At 33.6% G+C, this 14,002-nt stretch overlaps 2 protein-coding genes and 1 long non-coding RNA gene across 3 annotated transcripts; 1 reads left to right on the plus strand and 2 right to left on the minus strand.

Annotated features, from left to right (window-relative positions):
• Positions 1-411: 411 nt before the first annotated feature.
• LOC145168543 (uncharacterized) lies at positions 412-808 on the minus strand. Its single transcript, XM_079087332.1, has one exon. It carries the CDS (start codon positions 702-704, stop codon positions 495-497), a length of 210 nt encoding a protein of 69 aa, XP_078943458.1. The 5' UTR covers positions 705-808; the 3' UTR covers positions 412-494.
• Positions 809-1,833: 1,025 nt separating this feature from the next.
• Positions 1,834-6,699, plus strand: LOC145109738 (uncharacterized). Its single transcript, XR_013709182.1, has 2 exons — positions 1,834-1,987; positions 6,482-6,699. It is a non-coding gene; the product is annotated as an uncharacterized LOC145109738 (long non-coding RNA).
• A 462-nt stretch (positions 6,700-7,161) lies between these two features.
• LOC145109737 (uncharacterized) lies at positions 7,162-7,649 on the minus strand. The gene has a single exon (XM_079046910.1). The coding sequence runs from the start codon at positions 7,534-7,536 to the stop codon at positions 7,327-7,329; it is 210 nt and encodes a 69-aa protein (XP_078903036.1). The 5' UTR covers positions 7,537-7,649; the 3' UTR covers positions 7,162-7,326.
• Between the last annotated feature and the right edge of the window lie 6,353 nt (positions 7,650-14,002).

Below are 14,002 nucleotides of genomic sequence, written 5' to 3' on the forward strand. Positions count from 1 at the left end.
TTCTACGCCAAACATAGACGGTTTATTTGGTTTATAAAAATAAAATTTATGAATAGCATTTTATCTAGCACCACTATTGATTAAGCCACTTTACCCACCTATAAATGCGATACACATAAAAACATGTTTCTAAGAGATGAAATGTAGCTTAATTTGAGTTTATAACGGCAACGATAAACTTTGTTCGTAGTATTTGTGACAAAAAAAATAGTCACTATCTGTTTAGTGCAAAAGTAGAAAATTTTGTTGCACAAAGATTTTCATTTTGAGAAAAAAAATCATAATGGCGTAACCGAGCTTTTTTGTATTGAACTTTGACTTTAGCATCACATAAATACATTCATTTGTTTAATACATTAAGATCAGTTATGAACTACACCGACTTCAATGCCAGATAGACATGTACTCCATAGGTATCAAATCTGATAACTACAAACACTAATTGTTCAAAATATACCTTAAAGATCAACTCAATTGAGGCCTCAAGCAAAAAATCACTGATCGTACAAAACCAAACGCCGAGAACACAAAGAGCAGACATACTTTCGTTTGTTGACATATGAAATGGGGATGCAGCAAAACATCCGTTTGCTCTCTGTATCAACTGCTTCTACTTTGCCTTGGCAGTAAGGACACGCCCCGCTTGCCACTTGTCTCCGGAGCTCGGTCGCTTCCTTGCTACAGATATAAAAAAGCAATCGCATATTCTTGATCTTTTATCTGAAAAACAGTAGAAGAAACTCACACCCAAACCCAGCAAGGGCCAAGGGGGAGACTTGGTTTTTATTATTGTTTTAAGTGTCAACATGCACAAAAAAATAGACAATATGAATTATGAATATGAAGCAGTTATTTGGGGTAGCCAGTTTGGTACAGGTATTCAAAGGACGCCTTTTGCCGCTGTAGAAGACGTAGGCGTTGGATCAAATTGATTGTTACTCGAATATTCATACCTATTACAATAGGATTGGCATTCGTGACCCCAATCCAATACCTGATTATGATTATAAAACTGTATCTCAAACTCGGTTATGTCTCATCGGGTACCCGGCTAACATATACCCATCGGATTTGCGGGTATACACATAAGTATCGGGTATATAATTTATGACCTTATTAGGTTAAAATTTACTCATTAAAATTTTCTTTTCCTAAAACCCGATCTCAATCACATCCAAAAAATGATTTGAATTTTTTAATAATTCCCATTTCTAACGAAATAAAAAATTTAATATCTAACAGATGTTACATAAACATAATAATAAATGCAGAAATCTATAATATCCGAGTTTCATTACAAACTAATCAAGATTACAACCTAAAACAGTATTAATAATTTCCATTCTAAGAAATGCTAATTACATAAAAAAAAAAAAAACTTTTTAATATTTTTTGAACAACAAAAAAAATTTTCATTGTAACATCCTAAAATTTTCAAACTTTTTCAAAGTTATGATTATAAAATCTTTTCGGTAATTAATCAGTATTTAATAAAAACCCGGTCCTACAAAAACATTTATAATTAAAACATTGGGTGCTACCATTAAGCATCAATAAAAACTCGGTTCCAAAAATTGCATTAATACAATTAATAAGGAATTTAACAAGTTTCATTCCATTTTCTATCTCTTAACTTCTAACTTTCATCTATCATCTTTTCTCCTTAACACCTAGTTCCCGAGTTTCATTTAAAGAAGGAAGCGGAAGGAATTTGGAGGAAAATATGATTTGATCGTGTTCCCCAGTTTTTTTAGGGACGATTTGGAAAGAAAATAAGAGAAGATATTTTCTCTTAATCTTCCTCCTAAATTGGAGAGAGAGATTTGGTGAGAAGTAACCGCATCCTCATCCACATTTTTTTAAGTTTACACAATTACCCTTCCTATTACTATATAAACGGATGATCTACACCAGAAAACACACCACACACAAGATTTTGCACAATCCTCAAGCCGTTCAACCACGTCAATCTTCGTCTCAGTCACAGGTAAATACATGTTTCTACTGCGTTTTTTCTTTTCTCAGTTTTACCCCTGCCTTGTTTTCATGGTTCTGTTACTTGTGTATTTCTTGGCTACTGATCTCTTTTCAAATTAATACTAGATACATATTGTTAACTACTCTTGTGAATTTATTTTGCTTAGATTAAATGGTGATTTCTTTGACAGTTCATTTAATGAATGATGTTTCTTTTAGTTCAAACTGTGGTGTTGATGTTACTTTATGCTGCTATCATTAACTACTCATGTTAACTACTACTCATAACTCATGTGAATTTATTGTACTTAGAATAAATTCTTTGAGTGTTGATTCAATAAATATTAATTTCTTTTAGTTCAAATTGTTGTGTTGTTGTTGCTTTATGTTTTTCAAGCCATCTCAAACTTTTTTGTACCGTTTTTCCTTTGGCTGTATCTTTAGTTTATTACTGCAGGGGAACATATGCATGAATTTTCTTACTACTTTTATTGGTTGAAAACAACTAACTATTAATAACAGACTTCAACCCAACACATTTTTTGTGACTACTTCTTCCATTCCTATATTCATTTTCTTTCTTAACACAAGCAACCGATACCAATAACAATAGTAGGCCTAGTGTTGTTGTTGATTTCTGTTTTTCAATCATTCTCAAAGTATTTGAGACTTTTTCTCCCTTGGCTCTACCTTTGATTTATTGTATTATATTAGTATAATAAAATAATCCATTTAAATAGTTAGTAAGTTCTAAATTAATGGTTGTTGTATGGAAAGTAGATAATAAACTTGATATTTCACCTTTTCATATTAAATTAACAAAAGAAAACTCTAGTCTTCTAGATGGGTTAGTGAAAAGTTGAAGGTTTAATATGCATTCTGATAGAAGCCTGTTTGAGAGGGCTAGTCTCCCAAGAATCAGAGAAGAACACGGAAGACTTGAAGCAATTTTCTCGATATATTCCTCTAATGACATTACTATGCATATTAAATAAGAACTGATGCTAACAAAAAGGGAAACATGCCTTAAGACTAGGAAAACAGAAAGTGGTCTAACTACGTGCAAATGCATAAGGAATCAGTCAAGCACTAGGGTTAGCTGATCTTTTTATTAACGAAAACGAGCTGGAAGGACTTCGCTTGGGCCTTGTGTTGGACTCTTCAGGTGGAGGTGGGTTTGCTGTAGTTGGGCTCGTATCACATTCACACAAGGAATCTTCTCTTCAAAGTCTGTCAAATTTAACATTAGGAGTCAATGAACAAACCTTGTTTTTTAATCATAAAATGGATGTTATCTTGTTTGTTTTGATTGGTTCGATGCCTCTGTTCATTGGATGCGGCAAGTGCACAAACATTGGAGCCTTGCAAGTGTTTTAATACCAATAAATCTAAAGTTGCAATTAGGGGTATAATTGTAAAGTGGCAGTTTTTCTTTTCCTTTCCTTTCAACTCAAGAACAAAAAAAATTATTTCCCTTCCTTTCTTTCGAAACTCGGGAACACGAAAATACAACTTCCTTTCTTTTCTCCCCTTTCTTTTCTATTCATATTTCCTTTGCCTCCCTTTCTTTCCTTTACTAAAACTCGGTAACTAGGTGTAATTGCAACTTGGGATACATGACATCAAAAAGATATACGTAAGACAAAATATCTCGTGAGCTACATGAGTTTTAGACCATAAAACCTTTTCAATCATTTTCAAGGAAAAATCCTTTCATACATTGCATAAAACATTTTCAATCATTTAAATGAAAAATCATTTCATACATAAACATAACATATCATATCATAAGTATCATTTCTTATCTTATCATTTCATTAGCTTCTTTTCCATTTTCATTTTTCATTTCCATTTTCCCTTTTCCAAGACAAAGGTGGAAAGAACAAATCAATCCACTAAGGCATCATGCTTTCAGGACATCTACTTCGTGAATGGGAGGTACCGCCCTAGTAGATTCATCTAGACCTCTTATGAGGCATCATTATCCGGACAATTTTTATTTCATCTTTACTTTCTTTTAGCTTTCACTTTCCATTATTAATATTCGTACAATCATTTATCATAACATAGGTTACTAAAATATACACATGAAATGGACACATTTCACATATCAAGCACAATTATTCTTCTAAAGCATTATTTCCTTTCAAAAACGTTGTTGCTTTTAAGACATTATTTTCAAAAATATTTAACACTTTCATTTCAAAACATTTCATATATAAAAAAAATTGATGTTTCATTATCATAAAAAAAATCATTTTCCATGTACCCCATTGTAGGAAAAATCCAACATGTACTCACCTCAATCACACGGAGGTTAGCTAGTCTTCTTCTAGTTCATTTCCTTAGAGCAACATTTTTCAAAAACTACCTATACAATATGGACATAAGTCATTAAAATGACTAAAATACCCCTCATAGGTTTCATTACTAAATTTTATTGCTTCAAACCATTCACCATGTAAAAATATGAACATCGGTGAAAGTCGCACGTAAATCCGAGTTCGTATGCAAAAGTTATGAGGAAAATACTAAAGTTCAGATTTTGGTCGAGTTGGACATTCTGACCCCTGCATGCGAGTCGCGTGCCTGACCATGCGGATCGCGTCCTAAGGTAACCCAAACACGCCAAAGAAATCACTTTTTGATGTTTAAAGGATGGTTTTGGTCTTTTAGGTAACCATTCGTAACATATATAAATGTTTTCAAGCACTACTAGAGGACGTTTTATCATGTCAAAAAGTTGAACTTAATTCATTAAGTCCCCATCAAAATTCTAAGTTCATAATGCTTACAATGCACTCAACATTGGTATGAGTATGTAATCTACCCAAACATAACCTCTAAACGAGTAAATTAGCTTTATCTGGTAAAATTTTATTCCAAACAATCTTGAGCGGATAGTTGGTCAAAATTTGAGCATCATAAAAAACTTTCTACTTCTAATATCACATCTACTACTATTATATAATTTTGAAATCGTTTGTGTGTGTGTGTATATATATATATATATATATATATATATATATATATATATATATATATATAATAAAATTTTAAGTATTTTTAAAAATATAAATGGTTCGTAGATAGGTAAATAGAATCGCGTAATCGAACAAATATAACCCTAATAACATAGCCATCATAAACCTACGAATTCTTTAAAAAAAAGATCTTATATTAGGTCTTATATCCATTTACTCGGTCGGAAACTTGTGACAAAAGTTTCGGATTCAAGAACTTTTTTCCATCCATGCTCTCTCTCTCTCTCTCTCTCTCTCTATATATATATATATATATATATATATATATATATATATATATATATATATATATCCCTCCCTAGAAACATATTCAATAATCTTTATGGTATCATACAGACCTCACAAAGGTATCGTGTCGGCTCAAAACAATAAATGGGTTTAGAGAGCTTGACTCTAATCCGACTCATTTAATTAACATGTTGTGTCATGTCGACCCATCTATTTTCGTATTGAGTCATGTCGGGTTTCGTGTTAAGGATATTCAATGAAATATGTTGTGACATGTGAGGTGGAAACGCTAAACATGTTGAAATAGTATCAGTTGAGTAAGCAGAAAGGAAAACGTAATAGTTGGGAGGCAGAAAGAAAAAAGTAATAGTTGGGAGGCGAAATTGCTAACTCCATAGTAAGTTTAGAGGTAAAATAGAAAGAGTATTAATTGGAAGGTGGAAGGCGCAGGGCGTGATCATGAGGATGATGGAGTGATCGAGGGGACTTGGAAGATAACAAAAAAAAATGAAGTCTTGACCTAGACGGCTAAGTCGTTTCCACATTACAAAATGACTTAACTCAAATGTTTTCTTTAACATATGACTTTGGTTTTGGGTTTTTCTAGTTAATTTATAGAAGTCAAAAAACATACGTATAAACAAACATATCATTTTCGAGTCATATTCTAGTTGAAATTATCAACCCTAAACGTATCCGTTTAATTTTCTTGTTGTGTCGTGTCAACCCATTTAATTAAATGGGTTGAAATTATCTTTACCCAAACCAGTTTATTTTGTATTGAGTTCACTAGAACAAAACTTTATCATGATTCACTGTAAACAACATAAAAAATTACATACCAATCACTCTTCATCAATCTATTGATCGGTATGTATTTTTGCTAAAGATGAGGCTATTTCGTATGGGTTAAAATTATATGTGGTTAATAAAATCTATTTTGCTCCATGTGATGATTGTCCCTAGAAATTATTTTTTATCATTTATTGCTTAATTTTTTTATTGCTAAGGACGAGCAATGTTTAAAGTTTAGGATGTGTAGTGTTCGTTTTTTGATTATTAAATAGTTTAAAAAACTCATTTTTAACCATGGATTTTACATTCTAAATGATTTTTTAGCGTAAAATGGATTGACTAAATCGAATTGTGTGCAAAACTAAAAAATTGCATTTTACGTATTTTTAGTTAAGTAGGACTCTATATGAACTAAATTCACATGTTTTATTGTCCAGATGCTGAAGTGGAAATGCTGAAAATTTCCAAATGTTCAAGTGATGGAAAATAGAAAGAGACTGTTGAGTACGTGTTTTCGTTAGTTTAGTTTAAAATGAAATCACTTTTACCATCAATTCTAAATTTATGATAGATAGTCTCTTGTGTACGATATTTGATTTTAGAGTAGTTATTTGCACGATTTCGTATAATAATGAGTACGCGTTTTTGTTAATAATTACTTGTAAAAATAGCCAATTGGATTCTATAGTTTGGTATGCTTTTAGCAAACGTCGGAAAAACCAAGAATCAAGGCTATGCATGTGATGCATGATCCAAATCATCATATGTATGCATGAGATGCATGCTTTATATGATCAACGTATGAGAGAGGGAGGGACCAAAACAGTAACAAAGGGGATGCGGGAAAATATCACTTTAACCTCAGGTTAATGGTTCCAACTTAACACATGGTGGGGGAGGGATGAACAATACAACAATAATTCGGCTTGGGGACAAAGATTTCAACAAATGAATCTTTTTCTTTCTCATAGTTTGAAAGCCAGCCTTCGATGATACTAGCATGTTGCTTTTTTCTTAGTTTGAAAGTCAAAGCTTAATAATGTTAACAAGGCACATTTCACTTTTAGTATTCTATTATTATCAGCTATGATGAGTTGAACCTCTTGCCAATGACACGTAAACAATGATGTAAACATCAACACCAACGGTATCTATATTTTTATAGTTTTATATACAAAAATCGTATCGTATCTTATCAAATCGCTCAACTACAAACACTATTTGCTCACAGATATACATTAAAATCAATTCAATTGACACCTCACATGAGGACAGTACGTGGCTAATCATAATCATACAAGACCAAACGTCGAGAACACAAAGTGCAGAAGTACTTGCGTTTGCTGATATACGAAATGGGGATGCAGCAAAATCTCCATTTGCTCTCCGTATCCACTGCTTCCACTTTGCCTTCACAGTAAGGACACGTCCCGCTTGCCACTTGTCTCCCGAGCTCAATCGCTTCTTCACTACAAACACGAATCAATCGCATATCCTCGATCAATCTCTTGTCTTTAAAACGATATTTGCAAGAAAACTCTGGCACACGTGCGTGAGATCGAGAGAGTCGATCGGTTTTTATAATTGTTTAAGAGAAGATATGAAAAAAATGAGGGAAAGTGAAGAATTTATTGGGGTAGGTTCGTAGATAGGGTACATGTGTTCAAAGGACGTCTTTGACTGCTACAGAAGTGGTTGTTACCGGGAATATGCATATTCATACCGCCTTCCTTTTTCTTTTCTAGTTTTCTTTTATAACTTAATTAACTATAGAGATTAAAAAGGTCAAGCAGGTGATGCACGTGCATTATTTCGTCGAGTTATCATTTACTTTTCTTTATATTCAAACGGAATGACTAAATAAACATCCCAATCTATTAAAAAACACTTTTTATTATAAAAACATCTATAATCAAAACGAAAAAACTGCAATTTTGGTCCTTGTGGTTTTCAAAAACCTTTGGATGGGGTCCAAAAAGTTTTCAACTTGCATGGAAGGTCCAATATCAAAGTTTTTCTGGGTTTTTGGTCTCTGATACACTTGAAAATACGATTTTACCATTTTCATTTCTTTTTCTATTTTCTTTATTTATTTTGGTATTTAAATAATTAAAAATAAAAAAACTAAAATATATATATCTCTCTCTCTCTCACACACACACACACACACACACACACACACAAAACACCCACCCACCCCTCTACTCTCCATCATACCCCCTCTTCGACTCTGTTTCTATTTCTCCATTCTTCTTCTTCGTCCTTATGCATCTGCAAATAAGATTGAAGAAAAACATGGCTACAAATTTACCCCGTTTCGATTTCCCCCAAATCCATATAGACTCATCGATGTTCCTCCATTCAGATACTTCTGGGTGACCCGATTTTGCTTCCTTCCCTCTGACCTTTCTCCTTCTATCTTCCAAATCCAGATGGGGTTTTCATATAACTGTTGGGTTTTGAGCATTCTAACACTCCTATGGTGTACATGCAACCCTAAATACCTTGGATCTATGTTTTCTCTATTATACATGCAAATATCAATTTTCCAAGGTATTGTTCTAACTAGCATAATATAAAGCACAAGTAATATAGAAAGTAGTAGAAATACATACCTCTTTGATGGTGCTTGATTCCATGGAGCTCAAGAGCCTAGTGCCCCAAATGTGACACCTCAAATGGTTCACACAACATCATATGCACTTGGAATAACTTAGAGAGAAATCATCACTTCATGAAATCGGCTTGCCCTCCACACATAGACTTAGTGGCCGATTTTGACAAGAATGATATGTTTATATAGTGTGACACTATTAGGGTAAACCCTACTTGTCATGGCTTTCCATTTCCTTGGATCCATGGGTTCAAATACACCATGGAGCATCCATGGAGCATCCTATGGGTTTTAGTCCAACTTGATAATCCATGGAGCAATAGCCCACTATATAAGTATGGATGATTTACACAATCAACCCATATATTTAATTAGTCTTCTTTTGATCACTTAATTAATTCTAGATTAATTCTTGATCAATACTAATTAAATAATCTTATTAATATATTAGAACTTATAATATATTAATAAACCTTAAGTGTTATTTCTCTCATTTTAGTCTATCCAAATGCATGATGTCATGCAACCCAAATGGACCATGCCGGGTCGGGTCAAATATACTAATTATAGTTATGGACTTAGACACTAATCCAACAGTCTCCCACTTGGATAAGTCTAATAACTATTATTGCAAGTACGCCTTCATAACCTGACCAGCAATCGTAGCTCTTAAAAGCTGCTGCCGAACTCTGAACAAATCAATGACGCGTCCATTAGATAAGTGATCATATATTCCTCCATTCTAGATATCATATGGACTGAGACATGGATTATAATCATTCTCTCTGTCCATTTGTTGGTTCCCGATTTCCGATTTATGACGACTGACTGACTGAACAAATCAAATCAGTCCAGGCCCGGCCGAGCACTTACATTTTGTCATCACTAAATCATCGAGGGGCCCACATATATCGCTTTTATCCCGAAGGTAAAAGGAATGGATAAACTTCGACTCATATGCTTGTACTGACTACTTGTTGAATCATACACAAAGGCACGTTTTATAACATCGAGTTACCAATGCGTTTACGTGCAATCAATGTATAACCAACTCATAGTCAACAACTCATATCTCTAGGTTTGTAGAATATAAGATATTATCGTCTCATGATTCACTCGTGATAAAATCCATGAAGTGATTCAAATGAGCGTGGGTTTAATCCAATACTCAGAACTTATGAGCACTCATGAATGTTGTAGCAACCATTGCTATGTCTAATGCACATTAGACAAATCACACAAGCCAAATTCATGACAGTCTTAAATCAATACCTACTTCCAAAGTATGACTGACTGTGGAGAGTTTGAATAACTTAGTCAGTCGGGAAGAATGACCTAGTTATTCTGGAAGTCAAAACATGCAAAGTGAAACACAAAAATAATACTAATCTTGTATGGCCTCAACACTTTGAGTGTAAATAAAAAAAACACCTTTTATCTAAGCACAATATTGATTACTCATTATTCATGTTTCGATTAATCAACTTAATACCTGAATTGAAACAATAGTCATGCCATGCTCCAAGCATGCACACTATGTTCGTCCAAACAATAGCTATGCCATACTCCAAGTATGCATACTATGTTTACATGTGGTCCTCTCTTTGTGAAACATATCGATTGACAATATTTCAATGATGCTCATTTCACAATCCCAATCCCTTTTGTAAATGTAAGAATACCAAACTCTTGCCATTTACTGTGATCTGTTAGACTCTAAACTTATATGCAATGATCCCCTTGTAATTACTATGCACAAGAGTCACAAAGACTTGGCAACATACATTACAGAGTATTCCAATGGAAAGCAATCCCATGGAAATGATCTCAAATTCAAAGTACATTCCTTTGAACATCCTTCTCTGCATTAAGTTCTTTAATCTTACACAGATTCAAAGAAAAACTTCCACTTATGGAAACAATTCCACATTCCCATTTTGACCATCACTTTTGAACAAGAGTTGCCTCTTTTCAAAATATGTCAATATGGTCCTTACTCTATACTTCCAATTGTCCATGAGTAACCAATCTTTGGTAAACCTCAAATTGTCCTCGACAATTGCTTAATCATTTTAGTCATATCCAGTTCTAATCCCTTTTCCCTTCTTAATGCCCTAAGCATTAGGAAAATTTAGAAAGGATAACTATTATAACACATGCAATCGGTCCTATATCCGAAGCATATGGGACACGATTCATGTTATAAAAAATTTTTATTTGCCATATTCTCACAATTCGAACTATGAAGAGGTATGCCGTAATCATAATCGAATTTTGAGAACGCAACATATATAGAATTTCCTTATGTTGAACCATTCCAACATAACATTCTTATATATCCTTGACTAAAGTAGATTAAAATCTCAATCTAAGCTTGTAGAATTGGAATGAAGTATAAAATCCTCTCCCTTAATTATAGCAAAACAACTTTTTCAAGGCGAATTGAAACTTTTGTTTTCTAAAATTAATATTGCTAACTTGCAACACTTAACATAATAATCATGCTCCCACTAGCATTGACATGTACTCAGAAATCAGCTGGACTTCTAGAAAAACAATACTTTATTGACTTTCTTACCAAAGTTCAGATTTCTGATACAAGATGTTTTGATAAGACTTTATCAAAATCATACACCTTTCCTTAGATAGCTCACTTGTGTGTCTAAACAATTATGAAGAGGGATGCCGTAATCATAATGTTTAGACCTTTTATCATTCTCACAATTGCTATCTACTTAAAATCTACTTAGTGAAAGAGTTTCCTCACCATCATTTTCATGAATCGGAGAGAAACCTTATGACACTTAGATTTTATGGTGTAAGTGTTCCTATCCATGTGAATTTGTCATAACCATAATCACAAGACAAGGTTAGTGGCAAATCCAAACACATATGGACTGAACTTGTTCAATCTTAATTTCTTGCCACCCGGCAGCACAAGGGCCTACCATTGCTTCCAGGTTGTTATGCAAACAATTGAGAACTCATAGAACTCACAAGCATAGTCAACTTTTAACTGGAATAGACACAGAAATAAGAATATGTCAACACGATAGGTTACAAACCTCAAATCATGGGCTAGTGATTAACAAAACTCTTGATTAGTTCTTGAAACTATTTCAGGATCTTTTAAACTCCCACTTTCCTCTTGACATATAAGACTCACTTGCCCAATATTCAAGAGATAGTGCGGATTCTTTTACAAACACTTCACACAATTGGCCTTAGTTGGTCTTTGTTTTATCCAAAACATCACAACTTACCAATTTCAAATGTACAAGAGTAAGAAAACATTTTACTCTACATTTGACAAGTGTTTTAAACCTTTCTTAAGATTATGTCACTCAAGGCTCAATCTTGGAGTATGACTCTAAGATTTTATTTTTGGAACGAAGTATGATTTATCTTTTGATTTAACCATTTCCACAATTCACGATTCCTCTCCTTAGCCAACAAATGCACTAAGGTGTCCTTAGAGGATCAATTGTGATATGGTTCCATAATCACTAAGATAATCATAAAACAAGATACACAAGTACTCTCCCATCTCTTCAGATTGGAGAAACTTTTATCTTTCTGCCTTATTTGATTCTTCTTATTCATTCTGCCATATATTGAAACTTTTCCAATGTTTCAGAATTACACTTAAACTTGTAAGCATAATCATATTTACTAAACTTTAGTAAATCATAACAAATAATCTTATCAACCTTTGTGGTGGACCTGAGTAGTGCACAACCTAATGTACCCGATCCTTTAGTCCTTCGTTTGACTCACATGCGAATGTGAACAAGGAATTAGTCTTAATTTACCAAAGATGAAAAATCTCATTCATCACACAATACAACTTGCATGATTCCAAGTTTCTATCCAACTGAAACTTGGGTGATGAGAATCTTTCCTTATTTGATAAATTATGACACTACCACAAATGAAAGAATCAAATTCATTTTCCAATATTACTTATCAATGGAAACATTTAAACAACAATTTTTCACAAATGCCTTTGTAAGGATACTTAAAATAAATAAAATCAAAATTTTTCTTTTATTTTTAAAACTTGAGGAAAAACTTATCCTTACAATGCAAATTCATATGAAAACTTTGTTGTTATCTATTCCTAAGCAATATCTCATAACTCTTATGCAGTGGCTCAAAATTTTGGTCATCGTACCATGCGATCAGAATCAGCACACTTTTCTTTAAGCTTCCTTTGATTCTTCAAAAACATCAAATTGTAATTACATTACATCATGTATTAAGAATCTCCAAAAGAGACTTAATAGAGTTAGATAACGGACTTTACCTGAAGTAGAGTCAAACTTTTGACTTTACCATCCTTATGAGGTTTCAGGTAAATTCGGCAGCTTCGCAACCAATGCCCTTTTCCTTTGGCAATAGGCACATATGGACTCTTTGGGAATGGTACATGGGACTATATCAGACTTAGCCTTTCTCTTTACCATTTGGTCAACCAAGTTGACTATGGCCGATCCCTTTCCATTGGGAAGAGAAAGTTTTTCTGGATTTCCAGTGTCACCATTGTCAATGTCCATGAAGTTTTGGGAAGTCGATCTTCTAATCAAATTTGCTTTACCAGTGTTCCAAATCATTGTTGATTCAGCATCACCAAGCAAATAGATAAGATCATTAAAGGGTCATGTCGTGATCTGTCATCAGGGAGTGACTGAAGAATCAAGTCAACAGCCAGCTACCTCGAGACTTCGACACCCGACTCTTCCAGCTTGTCAATATGTGACTTAATCTCCAAGACCTAAGCGCATATAGACTTTGTTTGCCAATAGGGATTGAGTGACTTAGAACTTATCAAGTCTTGAAACTTGTGGGATAGGGAGATTTATTGGAGGAGGTGGAGGAAGTGAAGTATGATTTCCAGTCCCACTAATGCACAACAAAGGGATTGATCTTTCACCTTGATTGCCATTTGGGATATCATCTTCATTAGGATAACTTGTTCCTAAAGATTTGGGAAGACCATAATTGTCTGAAGGAGACATCTATAAGGGAGAAATTCAAGTTAGTTGATTTAAAGTCCTTAATATAACACCCAATATGAAATATTAAGGCTAGGATCCAACAACCTATTTATAACTGGAAGAGGGATGCCGTAATCCGAGTTATAAAATAGTTGAAGGTAGGTAAATGACGATTTACCAATTTCCACCATGAAAAATGAAATATAATTAAGTTTTAATTGGATTTGAAACTCCTAGATCTTTTGAGATACATTGAACTTTCAATGGCATGTTTGAATCTTAATTGTGCCCTCTCAAGTCTGTGACTGGGATGCCGAGGATCACAAACAAGGTGTGAATAACCATGC

The sequence above is a fragment of the Lactuca virosa genome, chromosome 4, assembly GCF_052849685.1.
Source record: "Lactuca virosa cultivar CGN04683 chromosome 4, Lactuca_virosa_CGN04683_v6, whole genome shotgun sequence".
Taxonomy (NCBI): Eukaryota; Viridiplantae; Streptophyta; class Magnoliopsida; order Asterales; family Asteraceae; genus Lactuca; species Lactuca virosa.